Source organism: Schistocerca cancellata, chromosome 4, assembly GCF_023864275.1.
Source record: "Schistocerca cancellata isolate TAMUIC-IGC-003103 chromosome 4, iqSchCanc2.1, whole genome shotgun sequence".
Lineage (NCBI taxonomy): Eukaryota > Metazoa > Arthropoda > Insecta > Orthoptera > Acrididae > Schistocerca > Schistocerca cancellata.
This window is the reverse complement of record NC_064629.1, coordinates 778545530-778572199: the sequence shown is the minus strand read 5'-3', so window position 1 is coordinate 778572199 and position 26670 is coordinate 778545530. Positions and strand designations below refer to the sequence as shown.

Sequence of the window (26670 nt, the reverse complement as noted above, 5' to 3'; positions counted from 1 at the left end):
CATTTTTCACATCCATCTTGTTTGGCTGATCACTCCCGACTGACAATTAGTTGGCTGCTAAAGGCTTCACTCTTTGGGTCTGGATGAGCTGCTCCTGAGAGAGCTTATGCTGGGAGATACATTTTCCTGATGCAGATTTAAATACTTTGACTAACCAGAAAAAGATGCCACACTTTTATGCCGTATGTACCTCTTACATTAGTATAGCCATGGCCAGAAGGCCATGAATAGTTCCAATTATTCATTTCTTCCATAATACATTTTCTGGGTGTGGTTCCATGCAATATTTTAAAATAACTATCACTGAATAAAATCAATGTTCCAGCCACAGTTTCAGTGGCATTTCTCTGAGTGTGCTGGTGTTTTCTGTTGTCGAGGGTCCATTATGTTTCATCATGTCCTTACTGCTGAACATGGCATTACATCAAAATTTTAAAAACTATTGATATTAGTGGTCTACTGTGATGGAAGGAGTGGGAAACTTTATTAGATTGGTTTCTTGTGGTGGAAGGATTGCAGATCTGCTGTTATCTATTGTGCCTTACAGTAAGAGCCATTGTAGCACTCATTGGGGGTGTAGATTCTTGTTTTCCTCCTGCAGAACATCCATTGTACAACTGCAGTTTCTTACTGATTATTGTGTCAAGTTATTTATGTGGTCTGTTGTGTTCTGATGGTTGGCAGTCAGGACAGTGCAAGCCTATAGCTATCCTCTATATTTAAATTATTGATATTTCAGTGTCCTCTGTGATCATGTGCGGCATCAACCCTTACTTCTTGGGAAGTCATCATTTTTGTTTCCCCTTTATCTAGCATCAGCATACTGCACATACACTTTGTTTGAGTAAGTATTGTTTAAAGAGGTGTATTGTACTGATGTTTTAAAGTATTTGATCTGATGAGGACAGTTAGCCGAAAAACATTATCAAATTAGAAAGAATTAAGAGTGGCCAAGACTGAAAAATTTTGTGTGTATCAGGCTCTCCATTTATTGTACAGTGTTTCTGATTTAGCTGACTACATCTTGTGATTACAGAATTTCCAGTAATGTAACATTAGATGTTCAGTTCCTTACTTAAAACTGAGGGGACATTGGCCACCTGCTGTACATGTGCAAGCCTCAGACAGTAAAAATTATGATGAACTTCAGTTAATATGTACAGAACAGGTCGTATGGTATGCTAATACACCAGACTTCATTTAATCAATATACAGTAGAACCCATAGTGATTGAAAACAAATGTGTGCAATAGACCAAATGTTGCATTTTTTAATTAATTTATTTTTATGTGACTGCTGTCACTGTTTTGGCTACTGTTTAGTCAGATGTGTATAGTGCTACTTCTTTTCCAAACTAAACACATGAATGAATTTCATAATTTCCAAAAAATAATAATTAATTAATGAATTAATAATAAGCTACTGTATATTAATCCATTGTCTGGTTCACATTAATGTGCTAAAAAGGCAGTAACTGAAAGCAGATGCCATAGTAAAATAGGAGATTAAAAGAATTGTGTGAACCTTGCATACATAGTCCAGAAAGAGTGACATTTGTCAATAAAAATATCCTCATGAAATTGAATGTTGACATATGCACTAACAGTGTTTAGACTTGTAAAACAATTCAGTGATAAATCAGAAATTGTACATCACATTGCACAGTCCAGCCAAAAAAATAAAAACACCTTCAAACAGATTGTTATTATTGTTAATAAACAATATAGAGAAAAGGATAGATTGCTATTCACTGTAAAGATTACACACTGTGTTGCAAACAGGCACAATGAAGAGACTATTACATGTTTTGGTTTTGGCCAAAACCTTCTTCAGGAAAGGAAACACAGTCACATTCATTCACATAAGCAAGCACACCTCATGCACACATGACTGCAACCTCCGGCAGCTTTGGTCAGAATGCAACTGCCACTGTAGCGGTTCGCCTACTTTGTTTCTTTGTTTGTTGTCCTCAGTGTTGATGTACTGCATTGCTACAGTGGCTGAAAAATGGGGTTTATAATTTGGACACTGACTACTGTAAATAATGTAGCTGACAGATGCACAGTTATGTTTGACAGTCTTTTACTTTCACTGTTCACAACATAACCCCCTCCCCCCCCCCCCCCCCCCCCACCTCTCCCAATATTACACAATTATAGGTGGCCAGTGCTCTATTGCTCTAACTTCCCATAAGCTTCATTAATAGTTTCCATGCGAACATCCACATAACTGCTACAATAGTTTACTGTTGAACATCTACGAGCAGTAAAAACATAACCACATAATTAACAGTTCTTTTGGAATAATCAGGTACATATGGAACAGACACTGTCATTGCTTTAACACATGGCCTATTGGTTAGCACTTATTTCACTGTTAAGTTGATGCATTGTTGTCATTCTAACCAGCACAGGTTCCTCGTTTGAAACTCGGCCGTGGACTGACTGTCACATGACCAAAATTGGGGCCCTTATATATCATCACAATAATAGGTGCTGAAACTACATACTGTTCGAAGTTAAATATACAGAAATTGTAATTAAGACTTAACTCATTAAGTTAACTGAATACATTGAAAAATTCCATCTTTTTAACTGTTTCTTCTACTACAAGAGTTAGGCCAAATCATTTGTTTAAATGATGAAATTAACAAATATTGTTACACAAACAATACTTTTGACAAAACTGTTAATTACTTTGGAATTTATTAAGGGCTGGCTTTGCTAACATGTTTTTGAATAGAGTCAAATAGATCCTTTAAGAATACCATTAGTTGTTTCTCCAGATGTTTATAATTAGTACAGAATTTATATTTGTTTATATGTCAACAATAGAATTTAAGTTATGAAACAATTACTGATTTAACCTATAACAAAAGATACTAACTAGGAATAGTCAAAATAAATTAGGAAATCAATTACATACATAAAACTAAGCACAAAATTTGATCTGCTGTTATATTCTTTAAAACTGAGGGCCACCCTTTCTCTTTTATGAAAACGCAGATTATACTCATGTATGTTCATGGCAATTAGTTAAAAAATGAAAAAATGAATTTTAAGGAGGCAGATGGCAAAACAAGAGGGGAAGTAGAAGTATCCCAGCATGCAGCTGTCAATTCAACTAAGTACCTGGGTGTTAAAATTACGAACAACTTCAGTTGGAAAGACCACATAGATAATATTGTGAGGAAGGCGAGCCAAAGGTTGCGTTTCATTGGCAGGGCACTTAGAAGATGCAACACTAAAGAGACAGCTTACACTACACTCGTTTGTCCTCTGCTAGAATATTGCTGTGCGGTGTGGGATCCTTAACAGGTGGAATCGACGGAGGACATCGAAAGGGTGCAAAAAAGGGCAGCTCGTTTTGTATTATCACGTAATAGGGGAGAGAGTGTGGCAGATATGATACGCGAGTTGGGATGGAAGTCATTAAAGCAAAGACGTTTCTCGTCGCGGCGAGATCTACTTACGAAATCACCAACTTTCTCTTCCAAATGCGAAAATATTTTGTTGAGCCCAACCTTCATAGGTAGGAATGATCATGAAAATAAAATAAGAGAAATCAGAGCTCGAACAGAAAGGTTTAGGTGTTCGTTTTTCCCGTGTGCTGTTCGGGAGTGGAATGGTAGAGAGATAGTATGATTGTAGTTCGATGAACCCTCTGCCAAACACTTAAATGTGATTTGCAGAGTAGTCATGTAGATGTAGATGTAGATGCTTTGTCACATCACACCCTCATTGGATTGACCAGATAGATATTGCAAACAGCTAACTGGGCAATTCAATGACCACAAATTACCCAGACAGTGGGTTAAAGTTCTACACACAAAAAATATTACATACAAAATCTTATCGAAACTACAGTACATATGTTTTTTCATATTTATACTTATATGAACTGGCCATATGAAAATCCCCATACAAAATATTTACATACAGTGTATTGTACATTTGCACAAAATATCTGCAACTTATACTTTTAATAAAAATTAGGCATCTTCATCATAAATGATGTCCTTCTTGGGTAAACAAAGATTACATTCTAAGATCTGTATCACTTTATACATGTCCTGTCTTGCTTAAAAGAATAAATCCTCATGGGTTGCAGAAAGTTAAAATACACTGCGCATTGCAGTTCACTTTGTAGACAGAAAATTTCACTTGCTCAGTGTTTAGTGTTTTTCACAGACACTTTCACACGTTTAATGAACTTTAACACACTTTCTCACCAAGTTGTCCACACCTTTAACAGGTTCAAGTGGCAGTTATTAAAGAAATGCACTGCTATCAGTTCCCTTGGAGGTGGTTCTCCTCCGCCACAGTACATGAAAAAATTAGACAAAATACTCTACTTTAGTACACTTACTTTTACAAGATGTACAACTTTGCTTTCACCATTTTTCCCCAACATTTGAGGCTTTAATGAAACAAACTGGTTACAAATGTATCATTCAAAGTATATTCCATCACTGGCCACTACTTTCTCCCATATTTTGGGCAGTGTACAGATCCCACATCGAAAAAATTGTTTATATTTTGAAGCAATCCATGTTGTTGTTGTGGTCTTCAGTCCCGAGACTGGTTTGATGCAGCTCTCCATGCTACTCTATCCTGTGCAAGCTTCTTCATCTCCCTGTACCTACTGCAACCTACATCCTTCTGAATCTGCTTAGTATATTCATCTCTTGGTCTCCCCCTACGATTTTTACCCTCCACGCTGCCCTCAAATACTAAATTGGTGATCCCTTGATGCCTCAGAACATGTCCTACCAACCAATCCCTTCTTCTGGTCAAGTTGTGCCACAAACTTCTCGTCTCCCCAATCCTATTCAATACTTCCTCATTAGTTATGTGATCTACCCATCTAATCTTCAGCATTCTTCTGTAGCACCACATTTCGAAAGCTTCTATTCTCTTCTTGTCCAAACTATTTACCGTCCATGTTTCACTTCCATACATGGCTACACTCCATACAAATACTTTCAGAAATGACTTCCTGACACTTAAATCTATACTCGATGTTAACAAATTTCTCCTCTTCAGAAACGCTTTCCTTGCCATTGCCAGTCTACATTTTATATGCTATCTACTTCGACCATCATCAGTTATTTTGCTCCCCAAATAGCAAAACTCCTTTACTACTTTAAGTGTCTCATTTCCTAATACCCTCAACATCACCCGACTTAATTCGACTAAATTCGACTACATTCCATTATCCTCGTTTTGCTTTTGTTGATGTTCATCTTATATCCTCCCTTCAAGACACCATCCATTCCGTTCAACTGCTCTTCTAAGTCCTTTGCTGTCTCTGACAGAATAACGATGTCATCGGCGAACCTCAAAGTTTTTATTTCTTCTCCATGGATTTTAATACCTACTCCGAATTTTTCTTTTGTTTCCTTTACTGCTTGCTCAATATACAGATTGAATAACATTGGGGAGAGGCTACAACCCTGTCTCACTCCCTTCCCAATCACTGCTTCCCTTTCGTGCCCCTCGACTCTTATAACTGCCATCTGGTTTCTGTACAAATTGTAAATAGCCTTTCGCTCCCTGTATTTTACCCCTACTACCTTTAGAATTTGAAAAAGAGTATTCCAGTCAACATTGTGAAAAGCTTTCTCTAAGTCTACAAATGCTAGAAATGTAGGTTTGCCTTTCCTTAATCTTTCTTCTAAGATAAGTCATAAGGTCAATATTGCCTCACGTGTTCCAGTATTTCTACGGAATCCAAACTGATCTTCCCCGAGGTCGGCTTCTACTAGTTTTTCCATTCGTCTGTAAAGAATTCATGTTAGTATTTTGCAGCTGTGGCTTATGAAACTGATTGTTCGGTAATTTTCACATCTGTCAACACCTGCTTTCTTTGGGATTGGAATTATTATATTCTTCTTGAAGTCTGAGGGTATTTCGCCTGTTTCATACATCTTGCTCACCAGATGGTAGAGTTTTGTCAGGACTGGCTCTCCCAAGACCGTCAGTAGTTCCAATGGAATGTTGTCTACTCCGGGGGCCTTGTTTCGACTCAGGTCTTTCAGTGCTCTGTCAAACTCTTCACGCAGTATCGCATCTCCCATTTCATCCTCATCTACATCCTCTTCCATTTCCATAATATTGTCTTCAAGTACATCGCCCTTGTATAGATCCTCTATATACTACTTCCACCTTTCTGCTTTCCCTTCTTTGCTTAGAACTGGGTTTCCATCTGAGCTCTTGATGTTCATACAAGTGTTTCTCTTATCTCCGAAGGTCTCTTTAATTTTCCTGTAGGCAGTATCTATCTTACCCCTAGTGAGATAAGCCTCTACATCCTTACATTTGTCCTCTAGCCATCCCTGCTTAGCCATTTTGCACTTCCTGTCGATCTCATTTTTGAGACATTTGTATTCCTTTTTGCCTGCTTCATTTACTGCATTTTTATATTTTCTCCTTTCATCAATTAAATTCAATATTTCTTCTGTTACCCAAGGATTTCTACTAGCCCTCGTCTTTTTACCTACTTGATCCTCTGTTGCCTTCACTACTTCATCCCTCAAAGCTACCCATTCTTCTTCTACTGTATTTCTTTCCCCCATTCCTGTCAATTGTTCTCTTATGCTCTCCCTGAAACTCTGTACAACCTCTGGTTCTTTCAGTTTATCCAGGTCCCATCTCCTTAAATTCCCACCTTTTTGCAGTTTCTTCAGTTTTAATCTACAGGTCATAACCAATAGATTGTGGTCAGAATCCACATCTGCCTCTGGAAATGTCTTACAACTTAAAACCTGGTTCCTAAATCTCTGTCTTACCATTATATAATCTATCTGATACCTTTTAGTATCTCCAGGGTTCTTCCATGTATACAACCTTCTATCATGATTCTTAAACCAAGTGTTAGCTATGATTAAGTTGTGCTCACTGCAAAATTCTACCAGGCGGCTTCCTCTTTCATTTCTTAGCCCCAATCCATATTCACCTACTACGTTTCCTTCTCTCCCTTTTCCTACACTCGAATTCCAGTCACCCATGACTATTAAATTTTCATCTCCCTTCACTATCTGAATAATTTCTTTTATTTCATCATACTTTTCTTCAATTTCTTCGTCATCTGCAGAGCTAGTTGGCATATAAATTTGTACTACTGTGAAACTTCCTGGCAGATTAAAACTGTGTGCCCGACCGAGACTCGAACTCGGGACCTTTGCCTTTCGCGGGCAAGTGCTCTACCAACTGAGCTACCGAAGCACGACTCACGCCCGGTACTCACAGCTTTACTTCTGCCAGTATCTCGTCTCCTACCTTCCAAACTTTACAGAAGCTCTCCTGCGAAACTTGCAGAACTAGCACTCCCGAAAGAAAGGATATAGCGGAGACATGGCTTAGCCACAGCCTGGGGGATGTTTCCAGAATGAGATTTTCACTCTGCAGCGGAGTGTGCGCTGATATGAAACTTCCTGGCAGATTAAAACTGTGTGCCCGACCGAGACTCGAACTCGGGACCTTTGCCTTTCGCGGGCAAGTGCTCTACCAACTGAGCTACCGAAGCACGACTCACGCCCGGTACTCACAGCTTTACTTCTGCCAGTATCTCGTCTCCTACCTTCCAAACTTTACAGAAGCTCTCCTGCGAAACTTGCAGAACTAGCACTCCCGAAAGAAAGGATATAGCGGAGACATGGCTTAGCCACAGCCTGGGGGATGTTTCCAGAATGAGATTTTCACTCTGCAGCGGAGTGTGCGCTGATATGAAACTTCCTGGCAGATTAAAACTGTGTGCCCGACCGAGACTCGAACTCGGGACCTTTGCCTTTCGCGGGCAAGTGCTCTACCAAATTAGTTCTGCAAGTTTCGCAGGAGAGCTTCTGTAAAGTTTGGAAGGTAGGAGACGAGATACTGGCAGAAGTAAAGCTGTGAGTACCGGGCGTGAGTTGTGCTTCGGTAGCTCAGTTGGTAGAGCACTTGCCCGCGAAAGGCAAAGGTCCCGAGTTCGAGTCTCGGTCGGGCACACAGTTTTAATCTGCCAGGAAGTTTCATATCAGCGCACACTCCGCTGCAGAGTGAAAATCTCATTCTTGTACTACTGTAGTAGGTGTGGGCTTCGTATCTATCTTGGCCACAATAATGCGTTCACTATGCTGTTTGTAGTAGCTTACCCGCATTCCCATTTTCCTATTCATAATTAAACCTACTCCTGCATTACCCCTATTTGACTTTGTGTTTATAACCCTGTAGTCACCTGACCAGAAGTCTTGTTCCTCCTGCCACCGAACTTCACTAATTCCCACTATATCTAACTTTAACCTATCCATTTCCCTTTTTAAATTTTGTAACCTACCTGCCCGATTAAGGGATCTGACATTCCACGCTCTGATCCGTAGAATGCCAGTTTTCTTTCTCCTGATAACGACATCCTCTTGAGTAGTCCCCGCCTGGAGATCCGAATGGGGGACTATTTTACCTCCGGAATATTTTACCCAAGAGGACGCCATCATCATTTAATCATACAGTAAAGCTGCATGCCCTCGGGAAAAATTACGGCCGTAGTTTCCCCTTGCTTTCAGCCATTCGCAGTACCAGCACAGCAAGGCCGATTTGGTTATTGTTACAAGGCCAGATCAGTCAATCATCCAGACTGTTGCCCTTGCAACTACTGAAAAGGCTGCTGCCCCTCTTCAGGAACCACACGTTTGTCTGGCCTCTCAACAGATACCCCTCCGTTGTGGTTGTACCTACGGTACGGCTATCTGTATCGCTGAGGCACGCAAGCCTCCCCACCAACGGCAAGGTCCATGGTTCATGGGGGGGGGGGGGGGGGGGGGGGGGGGGGGGGGAAGCAATCCATGAATCGATACAATTTGTGACTTCTTCATGAGAGCGGAAGTGTTGGTCAGCCAGGCCATGCGCCATTGATCTAAACAGGTGATAGTCAGAGGGAGCAATGTCTGGAGAATATGGTAGGTGGGGTAGGACTTCCCTTTTTAACATTTCCAAGTATGTTTTGACCTCTTTTGCTGCGTGGGGTCGAGCATTGTCATGCTGCAAAATCACTTTATCATGCTTCTCGGTGTATTGCGGCCCTTTGTCTTTTAATTCTCTGCTCAAACGCATTAATTGTGTTCGATAACGAGCACCTGTGATTGTTTGACATGGTTTTAACACCTCATAGTACATGACGCCGAGCTGGTCTCACCAAATGCAGAGCATGATCTTGGAGCTGTGAATATTCAGTTTGGCTGTTGATGTGGAATCATGGCTGGAATATCCCTATGATTTTTTGCATTTAGTGTTATCATAATAAACCCATTTTTCTTCCCCAGTCACAATTTGATGCAGAAATCCCTTATGTTTTTGCCTCTGAAGCAACTGTTCAGAAACACACAAATGCTGTTCGATGTCCCTTGGTTTCAGCTCACACGGGACCCAAGTTCCTTCTTTCTGAATCATGCCCATAGCCTTGAGACATTTTGAAATTGTTTGCTGTGTCACTCCCACTAATCGCGCCAATTCTTCTTGAGTTTGATGTGAGTCTTCACTCAGCAATGTATCCAATTCTGCATCTGTGAATGCATAACAGAAGTACAGACCACCTGGCGCAGGGAACCCCAATTAATTCCTACAAGTTTGCAGATTAAGTTTCTAGAGGTTGACAAGTTCTGTATGGTAGATGAAAACAATAGCAGCCAGGTCTGGGCTGTGGTGATAGTGATGAATTTCTTCTCAGCCTAAAGTTGTGATTGAAACATTGTGCAGAGAATATTGTGAATCAGGAGAATGACCTTTTGACATTACTAGTTATTAATTGCTGTTTGCTAAAAAGAACTCTTCATGGATATTATGCATGTGTATTGTCATAATTTGTGCCATATAAAAAGCAGAAACTACTGCTGAAAAAAAATATATATATTAAAAAAAAAAAACTGTGGTTCTTTGGAGAATGAGCCACTGTAAGGATTTTGATATGGTTTTCACATGTAAGTAGACTGACTCACAAGGCAAGTTTACATATATAATTTGTTGTTTATAGTAATGATGAGTATGTAATATACATATTGTTACCTGTTCCATATTATGTCTGAAGTGACATCTTGTGGCAGTGATGGTAGGTATGAGCTGGTTAGCTAGAGAGGAGGTAGTATCTACATCTACATCTACATACATACTCCACAATCCACCATACGGTGCATGGCAGACGGTACCTCGTACCACAACTAGCATCTTCTCTCCCTGTTCCACTCCCAAACAGAACGAGGGAAAAATGACTGCCTCTATGCCTCTGTACGAGCCCTAATCTCTCTTATCTTATCTTTGTGGTCTTTCCGCAAAATGTAAGTTGGTGGCAGTAAAATTGTACTGCAGTCAGCCTCAAATGCTGGTTCTCTAAATTTCCTCAGTAGCGATTCACGAAAAGAATGCCTCCTTTCCTCTAGAGACTACCACCCGAGTTCCTGAAGCATTTCCGTAACACTCGCGTGATGATCAAACCTACCAGTAACAAATCTAGCAGTCCGCCTCTGAATTGCTTCTATGTCCTCCCTCAATCCGACCTGATAGGGATCACAAACGCTCAAACAGCACTCAAGAATAGGCCGTGTTAGTGTTTTATAAGCGGTATCCTTTACAGATGAACCACATCTTCCCAAAATTCTACCAGTGAACCAAAGACAACTAACCACCTTCCCCACAACTGCCATTACATGCTTGTCCCACTTCATATCGCTCTGCAATATTACGCCCAAATATTTAATCAACATGACTGTGTCAAGTGCTACAGTACTAATGGAGTATTCAAACATTACAGGATTCTTTTTCCTATTCATCTACATTAATTTACATTTATCTATATTTAGAGTTAGCTGTCATTCTTTACACCAATCACAAATCCTGTCCAAGTCATCCTGTATTCTCCTACAGTCACTCAATGACGACACCTTCCCGTACACCACAACATCATCAGCAAACAGCCACACATTGCTATCCACCCTATCCAAAAGATCATTTATGTAGATAGAAAACAACAACGGACCTATCACACTTCCCTGGGGCACTCCAGATGATACCCTCACCTCCGATGAACACTCACCATCGAGGACAATGTACTGGGTTCCATTACTTAAGAAGTCTTCGAGCCACTCACATACTTGGGAACCAATACCGTATGTTCGTACCTTAGTTAGGAGTCTGCAGTGGGGCACCGAGTCAAATGCTTTCCGGAAGTCAAGGAATATGGCATCCGTCTGATACCCTTCATCCATGGTTCGCAAGATATGTGAAAAAAGGGCGACTTACGTTTCGCAGGAGCGATGCTTTCTAAAGCTGTGCTGATGCATGGACAGCAACTTCTTTGTCTCAAGGAAATTCATTATATTCGAACTGAGAATATGTTCGAGAATCCTGCAACAAACTGATGTTAAGGATATTAGTCTGTAATTTTGAGGATCCGTCCTTCTACCCTTCTTATATACAGGCATCATCTGCGCTTTTTTCCAGTCACTCGGGACTTTACGTTGGACAAGAGATTCGCGATAAATGCAAGTTAAGTAAGGAGCCAATGCAGTAGAGTACTCTCTGTAAAACCAAATTGGAATCCCATCAGGACCTGGCGATTTATTTATTTTCAACCCATTCAGCTGCTTCACAACTCCAGGGATGTCCATCACTATGTCCTCCATACGGGACTCTGTACGAGACTCAAACGGCGGTATGTTTGTACGATCCTCCTGCCTGAATGATTTCTGAAATGCTAAATTTAAAATTTCAGCTTTCGTTTTGCTTTCTTCTGTTTCTGGGCCAGACTGATCAGTGAGTGACTGGATGGAAGCCTTCAACCCACTTACCGATTTTACGTAAGACCAGAATTTCCTTGGGTTTTCAGCAAGATCTTTTGCTAAAGTATGACGGTGGTAGTGGTTGAATGCTTCGTGCATTGCTCTTTTTACAGCAGTACGAATCTCTACTAACTTTTGTCTGTCCTCATTCTCCCGATCTTTCTTGTACCACGAGTGCAACTGCCTTTGCTTCCTGAGCATTCTCCAAATTGCACTGTTAAACCACGGTGGGTCTTTTCCATCCGTAACCCACTTTTTCGGCAAATACTTGTCCAATGTGTGATTTACAATGTGTTCAAAATTTGCCCATAATTCTTCCACATCCATCGTACCGGAAGTACATGAAGTCGATTCATTTACAAAGTGGGATGCTAACAACTGCTTATCTGCTCTTTCTAGTAAGAATACTCTCCTAGCCTTCTTGACCGACTTTTTAACTTTCATAACCATAGTCATAATGACAACATCATGGTCACTAATCCCTGTCTCAACACTGACACTGTTGATGAGGCCTGGTCTGTTCGTGGCTACCAGATCTAAAATATTTCCATTACGTGTTGGCTGTTGATTTAGCTGTTCAAGACAGTTTTCAGATAATGTGTTCAAAAGTAATTCACACGATGATCACAGTATCTGATGGGAAAACCAGTAAAAATGCGTCGCAACTTCAGAGAGCATTGGAGCTTGACCAGAATCAATACATATTATAAATTTCTGTCTGTATGAAGACCAATCTCAGGATCTATTGTAGGAATTTTTATACTGATTGCAATAATAGATAGACTGATTCTTGAGGAAAGTTTGTATGTATCTATATGTATTATAAAATAAAGTTATCCACCAAGTTTTTCTGTCTGAATGTGAAGCCTAATCTCAGTAACTAGTATAGGTTTTATGGTACAGTTGTCACTAATATACTACTGTTTGTGAAAATTGCAACACCCAGAAGTGTGAAAATTGCAACATGCAGAAGGAATGGTCAGAATCACTACAAAATTAGAGGATGGAAGCATAATTAGTGATTAAAATTACAGAGAGCTATCATGCACATGGGCCCTGCAGTGGCCTCTTTTGCATGACCAGATGGATTTGTGTTACACTATGTCAATTGGTGCACGACCCAGCAGTGGCTTCTTTTGCATGACCTGGTGGATTTGTGTTACACTATGGTCATTTGGTGCACAGCCATCAAACATAGTGGAAACATGCAAGCAAGTGCGGGTATGCCTTGTCACCATCAAAGGAGCTGTATCAACATGGTGGAAATGAATTCAAATGGGGCAGAATGATTTGACTCCAGGAAATGGGTTTGTCGTACTGTGAGATTGCGGCTTATATAGGGCACACTGCTACAAGAGTGAAGTGTGTGGAACCAGTGGGTAGGAGAGGATTGTACACAGCAACAAGTTGGTACTGGACCTCACAATGTGATTGCAGAGCAAGATGACCACCATTTCCCAATACAATACAATACAATACAGCAGTGCCTGTGTTATTTAGAATTGCAATGCGGTGTATGCATATCCAAAGGAACAGGCACTGTGATGACTACAGCTGTTATAAAGTACATTAAATGTTTTCACAGTTCTGAGTATGGACAGCCATCAGTTGTATAATGGAATGATGACGGTGAAAATTTGAGCCAGACTGGGACTTGAACCTGGATTTCCCACTTAACTGTGAGCAGTCATCTTAACATTAGGCTATCATTAGATATCATTACTCATTGATAGCCTAATGTTAAGATGACCACTTGTGATAAGTGGGAAATCCAGGTTCCAGTCCCAGTCTGGCACAAAATTTCATTGTTGTCATTCCACTATACAGCTGATGGTTGTCCATATTCGCAACTGTAAATACATTTTATGACCAACATCTTGTACACCTGGCTGTAACTGACAAAAACTTCATCCAGAGTGTTGGCACAACATTGGAGCACTGTAACAGATGTGGATATGTTTACACTCGTGGTATGATACCATTTGCTGAGGACTCAACTACTGCTATGCATGATATTGCATTAGCTTCCACTGACAAGAAAGCACCAATGCTTCAGGTGTAATGAGCATTTGAATGGTTCACTGGCATCCTGAGTAACTAAATGTTTTATTTACCAAAGATGGTCAGACAGAGTTCATTGTTGAGTTGTATAGCACACAAAAGCCATGTGTGATGGTTCAGGGCACCATTGGCTATGACATGTGATCTTATTACCTATCGAGGGCATTGTGAGCAGCAACCGCTACATCAGGGAGGTTCTAGACCCCAACTCACTGCTCCTCCTGCAAGCAGCTCCACATGCTGTATTTCAAGAGGAAATGCCTGGTCACACATGACAAGGAATGTGCAAGCCTTCTTTGAAGAATGATGGGTACTACTGCTTCCATGGCATGTACATTTGCCTGACGTGTTACCTATCAAACATGTCTGGGATATGGTTGGTCAGCAGCTTGTTTGCTGTGATCCTCCTGCAGTTACTGTCGTTGCTTTGTGGACATACCTTTGAACAGTGTGGCAGTGTATTCCACAGCAGTATAGTCAGGCCCTATTTGATTTAATGCCACAATATCTAGAGGCTTTGATTGCAGCACTTGACGGCTCCACTCCTTACTGTATTCTCATGGTCAAAGTGCATTTATCCTTCTGTAATTATAACCATATGTGTAATGTTATGTCCCTAATCTGTGGAATACATTTCATTGTAATCATGTGTCTCCTTCTTTGTGTAGCAGTTTTCATAAACAATAGTAAAGAGAGACTGATCCACAAGAAAGAGTTGTGTATATTTGTACATATTCTGAATTAAAGTCCCCTGACATATTTTTCTGTCTTTATATGATGGCCAGTCCAAGGAACTGCTGTAGGGATTTTTCACTAATAGAGAGACTGATTCAATAGGAACAAGTGGTTCAGCCATAGATACCTAGTGCTAAACATGTGAAGCCATGGTATGTAGCTAGTAACTTATAAATTAATATCAATGACATAGATCACTAGCCAAAACAAGAACCTTGTCTTGTGCGTATGCAAAATGGCAACCATGTTACAGTATTGTCAACATTCATCATGAGAACTGGCTTACTAAGTGACCTATTGCATGTGTCCTGACAGAACTGCTAATTGTATTTAAAAAGAAAATTTATTTGCTTGGATAACATCAGAATTGTAAGACTTAAACCATATTTTATGGTAAATAAATAGGACTAAAACATGAGAGGAGAACACAAGTTCAAGAAGAATGGATGAGTGGAAGTACTGCAGTTATATGTGCAACAATTAGTTTTGGAATGGGGGTGGACAAGACATCTGTCAGGTAAGATTTCTTTCCATGGTCATAAGATATTACATTTGAATTTTTTTGAGTGGAAGTAATAGGGATGTTAGAACCTTAGAGACAGGAGTGAGAGGGTAAAATTTTTTGTAGTTTGTGGCTCTGAACTGGTGACTGGTTTATACTATGAAAAGCCTTGTTATACAGTAGCATAAATTTGAAACAACTCATAACACTCTCTCTTTATCTCTTCTAGGATGCTAATTTTGATCGTTTTCCAGCAGTGAAAACAGCAAGAAAACCTGCTGTACTGCAGCACATGATAGTGGTCATATCCAAATAATTTGGGTAGCATTGCAAGTTCATGTAGTAGTAGCAGTGGTAGTAGTAGTTTTATTTATCCATAGATATCTTTTAGGTGGATACTGGATATGTCTTGGTATTAAAATTTAAGAACAACAAAAATAAAATAATTCACATCTACAGAAATTTACAGACTTACAGGTCTGGAATGACAAGGATGGGACAGTTAGTCAGCCGTGATCTTATCTACAGGTAAATAGATACCCCACAAGCCACTTTACTGTGAATTGTGCGCAGTATGTTTTACCACTACTAGTCATTTCCCTTCCTACTCCACTCACAAATAGAGTGAGGAAAAACAACAGTCTATATGCCTCCATACAAGCCCTAATTTCTGATATCTTTTCTTCATAGTTCTTATGGGAAATGTATGTTGCTGCAACAGAATTGTTCTGCAGTCAGCTTCAGATGCCAGTACTTTAAATTTTCTCAATAGTGTTGCTCATAATGGTTGTTACGTTCCCTACAGGGATTCCTATTTGAGTTCCCAAAACGTCTCCATGAAACTTAGGTGTTGTTTGAAACTACCAGTAACAGGCTTGTCTCTGAATTGCCTCAGTGTCTTCCTTTAATCTGACATGGTTCATTTTATATCCTGTGTGTTGTAGAAAGACTGTTTATTGTCATTTGTTCTGGTGTGTACACTAAACCACAGGAAAACAAACCACATTCCTACAAGTCTGCCATAGACTGGGTTTATGAAGTGAATGAACCATTAACAAGTCTGGGATGTACCAAAGCCAGTGTAGAAATACAACAGTTTCATATCAGTAACCATGCAAGACCAGAAAACAAACTGAGTCAACTTGGCTGTTCAGTGTCATGATACTAGGAGCTACAAAGTACAGCAAGCAATGATTTCCAACTTAGCCCAGGCCACAGGCTCAGCGGCAATCAGTTGCCTGGGTGGCACCCTGTGATGTGCATGTCTCAGCCATGGCTTGCATTATGACGGCAGGCCACAGCTGCAGTTCACAGCCTTAGTACCTCTGACATGTCCATGTCCCTGCTGGGTGGAGAATCTATCACTGTCAAATAAAAAGGCATGGATTTCAAACACACAAGCAGTATATACTAAGATGGTATATGTTCTTTCGGACATGTCCGAAAGAACAGGTACTATCGGTGACCATGCAGCTCGTTAGAATGAAATTACAATTAAATGAACACCCTTAGCTGCTTACTGGCATTGACACAGGTGAAAATGTGTGCCCCGACCGAGACTCGAACCCGGGATCTCCTGCTTACATGGCAGACGCTTTATCCACCTGAGACTCCGAGGACACAGAGGATAGCGCGACTGCAGGGATTTATCTCTGGCACGACTCCTGCAAAAACCCACATTCTCATCGTATTGTCCCGCACTACATTCGTAGTGCTCCTGCCCATTATACTCATTACTCGCGGCGCGTTGCCGATTTCCTGTAAGAGTTCGGGCACTGTTTGTGCATTTGCACAGAAGAAGAAGATGGTTTCTGTTCTTTCGGACATGTCCGAAAAAACAGATACCATCGGTGACCATATAGCTCACTAGTATATATATAGTCAAGGCTCACTGGCCACTTGACCATTTTCTTCTTCTGTGCGAATGCACAAACAGTGCCCAAAACTCTTACGGGAATCGGCAAAGCGCCGCGAGTAATGAGTATAATGGGGTGGGGGCACTACGAATGTAGTGTGCGAAAATATGTTGAGAGTGTGGGTTTTGCAGGAGGCATGCCAGAGATAAATCCCTGCAGTCATGCTATCCTCTGTGTCCTCGGTGGCTCAGATGGATAGAGCGTTTGCCATGTAAGCAGGAGATCCCAGGTTCGAGTCCCGGTCGGGACACACATTTTCATCTGTCCCCGTTGATGTATGTCAACACCAGTAAGCAGCTAAAGGGTGTTCATTTCATTGTAATTTCACTCGTGCGGTACTCAACAATAGGTGACACTAGGATCCTATATGCAGTGTCTTTCACAGATGAACCTTACTTTTCCAAAATCCTTCCAATAAACTTTAAGTTGACCATTCACCTTTCCTATGATAATCCTCACATACTTGTCCATTTTATATTGCTTTACTGTGTTATGCTCAGATATTTAAACAATGCAGTTGTTTCAAGCAAGACACTACTAATGATGTATTCAAACATTATGGGTTTGTTTTTCCTATCATCTGCATTAATTTACATTTTTCTACATTTAGAGCTAGCAGCCATTCATCTCACCAACTAGAAATATTGTCTAAGTCATCTTGTATCCGCCCGCCTGGTTGGCCATACGGTCTAACGCACAGCTCTCTGGGCGGGAAGAAGCGCCTGGTCCCCGGCACGAATCCGCCCGGCGGATTTGTGTCGGGGTCTGGTGAACCGGCCAGTCTTTGGATGGTTTTTAGGCAGTTTTCCATCTGCCTCGGTGAATGCGGGCTGGTTCCCCTTATTCCACCTCAGTTACCATATGTCGGTGATTGCTGCGCAAACAAGTTCTCCACATACGTGTACACCACCATTACTCTACCATGCAAACATAGTGGTTACACTCGTCTGGTGTGAGACGTTCCCTGGGGTTCCACCTGGGGCCGAACCCACAATAACCCTGGGTTTGGTGTGGGGCGGCGGAGGGGTGAAGTGGACTGCCGTAGTCATCATGCGGTTGTGGACCACTGCGGCTGTGGTGAGGATGGAGCCTCTCCGTTGTTTCTAGGTCCCTGGTTAACATACAATACAATACAATACAATACATCTTGTATCCTCCTACAGTCACTCAAAGACAACACTTTCTTGTTCATGATAGTGTCATCAGCAAATAGCCACAGATTTTTGGCCACCTTGTCCAGCAGATCATTTATGTATATAGAAAATAATAGCGGTCCTGTCACACTTCCCTGGGGCACTAGCGATGATACCCTTGCCCTGATGAACACTTGCCATTGAGGACAATGTACTGAGTTCTATTATTTAAGAAGTCTTCGAGCCACTCACATGTCTGGGAATCTATTCATATGCTCATACTTTAGTTAACAGTCATCAGTGGGGCAATGTGTCAAGTGATTTTCAGAAATCTACAAATATGGATTAGATTCTGCCTGTTGCCCTTTATCCATAATTCACAGTATATCAAGTGAGGAAAGGGCAAACCGAGTTTTGCATGAGTGATGATTTCTAAAACTGTGCTTATTCGTGCACAGAAGCTTTTCTGCCTCAAGGAAGTTTGTTATTTTCGAACTCAGAACATGTTAAAGAATTCTGCAGCAAACCAATGTTAAGGATATTGGTCTGTAATTTTGTGGGTCTATTGTTTTACCATTCTTATATACAGGAACAAACTTGTGTTTTTTTCCAATCACTTGGGTCTTTGAACTCAGTGAGATATTTGTGATAATGCGAGCTAAGTACAGAGCCAATGCTGTAGACTACTCTTCATAAAACTGAATTAGTATTCCATCCAGGTCTGGTGACATAATTGTTTTCAACTCTTCCAGTTGTTTCTGTGTACCAGAGATGCCTATTACAGTGTCGTCCATACAGGCGTCTGTGTGACTGTCAAACAATGGTATGTTTGTACTATTCTCCTACATGAATGATTTCTTAAACACAAAATTTAAAACTTCAGTATTATGAGAAGGAAAGCTGCTAGTCACCATATAGCGGAGATGTTTAGTCGCAGATAGGCACAACAAAAAGGCCCCCACAATTATAGCTTTTGGCCATTAAGGCCTTTGTCAACAATACACACACAATCCCACACACACACACACACACACACACACAGATGAAAACACACACACACACACACAAACACACACAGTGTGGTTTTAGTGGCCTGAGACTGCAGTCATGTGTATGAGTTGCATTTATGTCAGTGTGTGTGTATGTGTGTGTATTGCTGATGGAGGTCTTAATGGCCAAAAGCTATAATTGTGAGAGTCTTTTTGTTGTGCATATCTGCCACTCAGCACCTCCTCTATATGGTGAATAGCAACTTTCCTTTTCATAATATTGTTACATACCATCCTGAATTTTACATTGTTGAAATGTAAAACTTCGGATTACCTTGTGCTATGTGCTATTGCCACACAAGAATGGTCAACAAGTGATTCGATTGAAGCCTTAGAACTGCTTAGTGATTTTACATAGGACCAGAATTTTCTTGGGTTCTCAGCCAGGTAAGGCAGTTGTAGTTGTAGGCTTTGCGCTTGGATCTTTTTGCAGACAAATTAATCTCTACTAACCTTTGTCTTTTGTCATTTACGTGTTCTCTTTTGAACCAAGAGTGCAACAGCCTTTACTTTCTCAGCATTTACTAAATCTCGATGTTAAACAACAGTGGGCCTTTTCTGTCCTTAAACCATTTACTAGGCATATATGTCTCCATAACATAATTTACAGCCTGTTTATACTTAGCCCATAATTCCTCTACATCTATCATAGTGGAACTAAATGATGTGAATTTATTGTCTAACTGAGATGCTAACAACTGTTTATCTGCTCTTTCTAGCAGAAACTCTCTCGTAGCCTTCTTGGCTGAATTATTTACTTTAGTAACCGTAGTTGCTGTGATGAACAGTCATCCCCATCTCTATACTGATGCTGTCGATAAGGTCAGGCCTGTTGGTAGCTACGAGGTCTAAAATATTTTTATTGTGTGTGGCCTGCTGAATTAGCTACTCAAGACAGTGTTTGGAAAAGTGTTCAAAAGTACTTCGCAAGACTGTCTGTCTGTACCCCCCACAATGAATCCATAGATGTCCTAGTCAGTAATCGGTAGGCTAAAGTTGCCTCTGACTATTATTGCATGGTCTGGGTATTTATATGCTACTGGCCATAGATTTTCTTTGAATGACTCTAAAACTGTCACAGTGGAATCAGATGGTTGGTAAAAATGTTCAGCAGTTAGCTTGATTTCACTTAGATCTGTTATATGTGACCAGATAACTTCACTGTCACTCGGTTTTGAACTCAACAGAGACAATATTTTTTTTCAACTGCAATGAATACTTCCCCTCCGAGGGCATCTATTTTATCTTTCTGATATACACTGAAGAGCCAAAGAAACTAGTACACATGCCTAATATCATGTAGAGCTACTGTGAGCAAGCAGAAGTGCCACAGCACGATGTGGCATGGACTCAACTAATGTCTGAAGTAGTGCTGGAGAGAACTGACACCATGAATCATGCAGGGATATCCATAAATCTGTAAGAGTACTGGAGATCTCTTGACACCATGAATCCTGCAGGGCTGTCCATAAATCTGTAAGAGTACTGGAGATCTCTTCTGAGCAGCATGTTGTAAGTAATCCCAGATATGCTTGATACTGTTCATGTCTGGGGAGCCTGGTGGCCAGTGGAAGTGTTTAAACTCAGAAGAGTGTTCCTGGAGCCACTCTGTAGCAATTCTGGATATGTGACCTGCTGGAATTGTCCAAGTCTGTCGGAATGCACAATGGATATGAATGGATGCAGGTGGTCAGATAAGATGCTTACATATGTGTCACCTGTCAGAGTCATACCTAGACATATCAGGGGTCCAATATCACTCCACCTGCACATGTCCCACACCATTACAGAGCCTCCACCAGCTTGAACAGCCCCTGACTGACATGCAGGGTCCATGGATTCATGAGGTTGTCTCCCTAACTGTTCATGTCCATCCACTCACGATACAGTTGCTTATTCACAATGTGAATGGCCAAATGGCCAGTCTCTACCGTGGCACTCCGCCTTGAGCAGTGCATACACATTACCACCCGCCACTCACCCTGCTGTGAGGGTGAATCCACCACATCGAGTACACTAGGAGGTGCCTTGGCAGCAGAGCCCACGGGTGGAACAAGCAACACCAGAGGTGTCCCTTGCAGTGCACCACATTCTCCACCACCACTACACCCCAAAAGGCAGCAGCCTGAAGGTGGATGATCATATGTAAATGTGCATTCAGCTGTTTGCAAACTGCAGCCAGATCCTTCTGCATCTGCACAGAGGGATGCTGATGCCATCATGAGCTGTCTAGCTGGGTGTTCAGAAGAAATGAAAAGTGTGCTACAGATTTCCTGAATTTACACTAACAGCTAAAAAATCATGAGACTAAAACTTCTAAATAGAAAACGTACACAAAACTTAAGAAATATATTTCCAGGAAAACACAGAAACAGTTAAACATGTAACTTTCCACAGTGGAGATGTGTAACAGGTGACAACTGGGGCCTGACCTATAGTAGGAACCATCCTGACATTTGCCAGAAATAATTTAGGGAAACCACAGAAGACCTAAACAAGGATTTCTGGATAAATATTGGAGCTTCCAACCTCCTGAACACAAGGTGACTCTTTTTAAAACAGTTATACCTCATTGAGTTTACCCATTGGTGTACAATACTGTCTTATAAATAAGTTATTTAATAATAATAAAAGGCTAAACACTGCTCATTTATTTATCACTCCTAGTCGCTGTATAACGAGTAAGATGTTGAACTCAGAAAGAGGATAAGAAGTTAGTCTTATACATTTCATAGCTTTGCGAGTAAATTTTTGCAGGAAAGGAAAAAAAAGGTAGCGTGAAACTGTTATGTGGAATGTTAGATGTTTTGTTATTGTTATTATTATTAGTGTTACATTTTTACCAAACTCTACTCTGTGTTATCTATGTAATCCAACTGGGTTAACAGGTAGTTTTTAACTGCATTTTTAAGTAAGCTTGTTTTAGCAATTTCTTTAATAGCCTTTGATAATTTATTGTGCAGTTTTATTCCTTGATAGAAAAAGCTGTTTTGAGTTTTATGTTTACTCTGTCTTGGTAAATGTAAGTTCATTCTAGCTCTTATTCCATTGTCATGGGTAGTGCTGTTTGTGCTGTAATTACTGATGTTATTTTTGATATGTCCAGTTTGGTAAATGTATTTTCATTGTGCAGTTAAAATCCCCAGTGTTTTGAACAGATCTTTACAATGAGATTGACTGCTATTATTGGATATTATTTTTATTGCCCTTTTGTGCACATTGAAACTTTGTTCATATTTTGTGGATTTGATCCATGGGAAAGGAAGCCATAGCAAAGAATTTAGTGTACATATGAATAGTGTATATTTAAAAGATATTGGCTGTTACACACTGATGACAGGGCTCCAAGGGCATAATATGCTGATGACATTCAGTTTGCTAGTATCTTTGTGTGTTCACACCACTTCAACTGAGAATCAATATTCATTCTTAGGAATTTTTCTTTTGTACACAGTCTGTGGAGATGCATCTAAATTTAATTTTATAATGTCACTTTCTCTCTTCAAACTGAAATTCATGGTATTTGTTTTCTTCATATTTGATGTCACTTTATTGCTTATTGACCAATTGTAAACTTCCTTGAGGATTTCATTTGCTTTTTCCACTAAGTGTTTTCATTTTCTCAGTGGCTATAATATTGCTGTCATCAGTAAAGAGAATTCTTTCCTCATGGCTAACACTACCGGGAAAGTCGTTGGTACATATCAGGAAAAGGATTTGTCCTAAAGTGCTACTCGTAGAAACTCCTATATTAATGTGTCTTGGCTCTCATAAATGTTTTACTAAAACTTAAGATGTATTTGTGTTATGTGTCATCTCCACACTTTGTACCCTATCTGCACGGTGTGATCTGAATCAGTCATTAGCAACCCCTTTTCCTAATGCCTCTAGCTTATTTAGTAGGATTGTAGGGTCAACAGTACCAAAAGCCTTAGAAAGATGTTAAAATATGCCTGTGACCCACTTATCTTTGTCAAGAGCATCCAGTACCACTATGGCTGATTCTGTACTTCTAGTACTTTGGAAACCAACCTGTGATTCATTTAACAGGTTGTATTTATTCTTCTTAATCTGCCTTTCATAGCTGAGTCTATTATTATTATTGAGAATAGTTACAGCAGGGAAGTGGGCTGGTAATTTTCTACGTCTTCTGTGTTACCTTTCTTTAACAGAGGTAAACTCTTGCCTGTTCTAAATACTCTGGAAATTTTCAGGGTGCGAAGGACTCATTTATTATACTTCTTAAGGGAGCTTGTATACTCCCTATGTACTGCTTCAGTACACACATTTTTTATTTTTTTAGTTTTTATGCAGTTTAAGTGACTTAGTGCTCTGTGATTGGTAGCAATCTCATTGTACTTAGTGCATAATTATTTTCAGGTGTTATACTTCATTCTGGGAAATTTTGCTGTAACTCAGTGCAATACTATTCACATAGTTTGCTATGTGTTGTGGATCATTTATTACTTTATCTCTTTCACTTATCAGTATGTTGTTATGCCTTTGTTTGTCTCTCCTTGTTTTTTTTTTTTCCTGACGTACCAGACTACTTACCTTTTGTTCTGTGCATTGTACATTATTTTGTAATGAAATGGCTTTTTTTGCAGGAATCAGCACCTTCCTATAAATCTTTTTGTACCTATAATATAAATTTAAGAACTCTGGCTCATTATGATTCTTTTCATGGAACTGAGGAGGTTTTGTAAGGACTTTTTAATACATGCTGTTATCCGTTTGTTTTGTGAGACATTGATACTGATTTGAGGTACTTTTGGAAATGTCTTTTCGAAGTCCATTTTAAATGATATTGAGAATTCATGCCAGCTTTGGTTTGTAGTTCTTTTTGAAAAATCTTGTTGTTTGATTTATGATGAACACCTTTTGGAAGCTTGTAATTTAGGGAACTCTTCCATACTCAATTTTCTGTTATTGTTTGGCAGAAGTATTCTGATAGTCTTAAGATCTTTTATGGCTACATCACATTTTTCCCTGTCCATATTTGTAGCCAGATGGTCAATTAATGATGCAGTAATTGTAGTAACCCTTGCTGCACTATTGACCAACAAAGACATGTCAATACCCTGAAGGATATTAATGAGTTTTTGTGTGTCCATCCTAGTGCCAGGTGGTCTGGGGGCTATGGCTGTTCGCTATTGTAAGGAAATGAAACATGTAAAATTGTCCTTATGTTGTCATTTATTGTGTAGGTATCAGTTTTGGTACTTCAGTGCACCATCTCCAGTCCTGAAGATGGTGCACTGAAGTGCTAAAACTGGTAGCTACATAATAAATGACAACATAAGGAAGATTGCTAGTGTTTCATTTCCTTATGATATTAATGGGGGTGCTAGTAGTTTCATTTATGATATTTAAGTTTATGTTTATGTCACCACACAAAATTATGTTAACATTTGTAATTGAGATTTTATCTAGAACTTCTGTTAACCTATTGAAAAAAGTGTGCACATTACCACTGGGAGATAAACACATACACAAAATGATTAATTTATTGATGTTATCAAGCCCTATTAATTCAATGGCTGATATTTCAAAGTGTTTGTCTTCACTTACTGTACTAAGATCATGTCTTGATTTGAACTGTGTTCCTTTTCTGACATAAATACATGATCCTCTGCCTGTCGTAGTTCTACAAGAAGAGCCTGTCTTTTCATACAGTGATAATACTACATATTGGATTTCTATGTCTCTACACTAGTGCTTAGTGATGCAAATTACTGATCAGTTTAAAGATGGGAGCTCAACTTCAAATTCTTTTATTTTATTTGTTATTGATTGCATGTTTTGATGAAGGATTGTTAAGACTGTGAAATGTCTAGTGTTGCTTTGTCCAATGATTTCTTTTTCTGTATGACATGTACTATGGGCTTTTTTTTGGTATGTTTGAACATATCTTGTGAGTGATTGTTCCAGAAATTTTTAAAGTGTTGGAAATACTATTTAGGCAGGAACCTATTGTCTGAATTTTATACTAAGAAAGACCTTCTTCTCCTACCTGTGACACCAGGTATTTGAGCACATGCGGCCTGGATGCACCCCTACACTATCAAAAATCAGCTGTACCAATGTTTCCTTCCCAGTTCCACTTAGGTGTAGGCCAGACCTAGTTAAACCACATCTATTGATATTCCTGACAGACACCAGAGAAACAGGTGCAAAATTGATTGCAATCAATGCCAACTCTGACCCCAATTTAATCCACCTCAGAGCTCCATTAAAATGTGGATGATCATGATGCTGGAACAACTCAATAAAGTTTACGTTGGTGCCATGAATTAGGGAAACTATCTTGTCCAGGTCACCACCCACGTCAGATGCCTGCCCCATCCCTGTCCAAACTGTTTTTTGGACCACCCACCATTACTACACAGTCCTCTTTTGAGAAATCCTTACACAAAAACCCTAAGTCCTCTACCACTAGACTTAGCCCTGTATTCAGTTTGAGAATGCTGGTGCCTGGTACACTGCCCCTAAACTTTCCAGTAACTAAGGGCCTACACCTTGCCCATGGCTACTACCTCCATCTACATCACTTCAGCAATTCACACACTAAAGAGCCTGGCAGAGGGTCCTTCAAACCACCCTCAGACTAATTCTCTAAAAAGTCCGTAAAAAAAATGAACATCTAAATCAATCTGCACAAGTTCCAATTTTTATTATTTTACTACAATGATCATTTCTCCCTATGTAGGTTGGCAACAATAAAATACACTCCTGGAAATTGAAATAAGAACACCGTGAACTCATTGTCCCAGGAAGGGGAAACTTTATTGACACATTCATGGGGTCAGATACATCACATGATCACACTGACAGAACCACAGGCACATAGACACAGGCAACAGAGCATGCACAATGTCGGCACTAGTACAGTGTATATCCACCTTTCACAGCAATGCAGGCTGCTATTCTCCCATGGAGACGATCGTAGAGATGCTGGATGTAGTCCTGTGGAACGGCTTGCCATGCCATTTCCACCTGGCGCCTCAGTTGGACCAGCGTTTGTGCTGGACGTGCAGACCGCGTGAGACGACGCTTCATCCAGTCCCAAACAGGCTCAATGGGGGACAGATCCGGAGATCTTGCTGGCCAGGGTAGTTGACTTACACCTTCTAGAGCACGTTGGGTGGCACGGGATACATGCGGACGTGCATTGTCCTGTTGGAACAGCAAGTTCCCTTGCCGGTCTAGGAATGGTAGAACGATGGGTTCGATGACAGTTTGGATGTACCGTGCACTATTCAGTGTCCCCTCGACGATCACCAGTGGTGTACGGCCAGTGTAGGAGATCGCTCCCCACACCATGATGCCGGGTGTTGGCCCTGTGTGCCTCGGTCGTATGCAGTCCTGACTGTGGCGCTCACCTGCACGGCGCCAAACACTCATACGACCATCATTGGCACCAAGGCAGAAGCGACTCTCATCGCTGAAGACGACACGTCTCCATTTG

The 26670-nt window shown here is 40.4% G+C and overlaps 1 protein-coding gene across 1 annotated transcript in view; it reads left to right on the top strand.

Annotated features, from left to right (window-relative positions):
- Positions 1–26670, top strand: part of LOC126184423 (ATP-dependent DNA helicase Q5-like) — a 179010-nt gene that overhangs the window by 129406 nt on the left and 22934 nt on the right. Inside the window, exon 7 of the mRNA XM_049926812.1 lies at positions 15008–15119. Within this exon, the coding sequence (XP_049782769.1) occupies positions 15008–15119 (112 nt within the window). The remainder of the gene's footprint in view (positions 1–15007; positions 15120–26670) is intronic.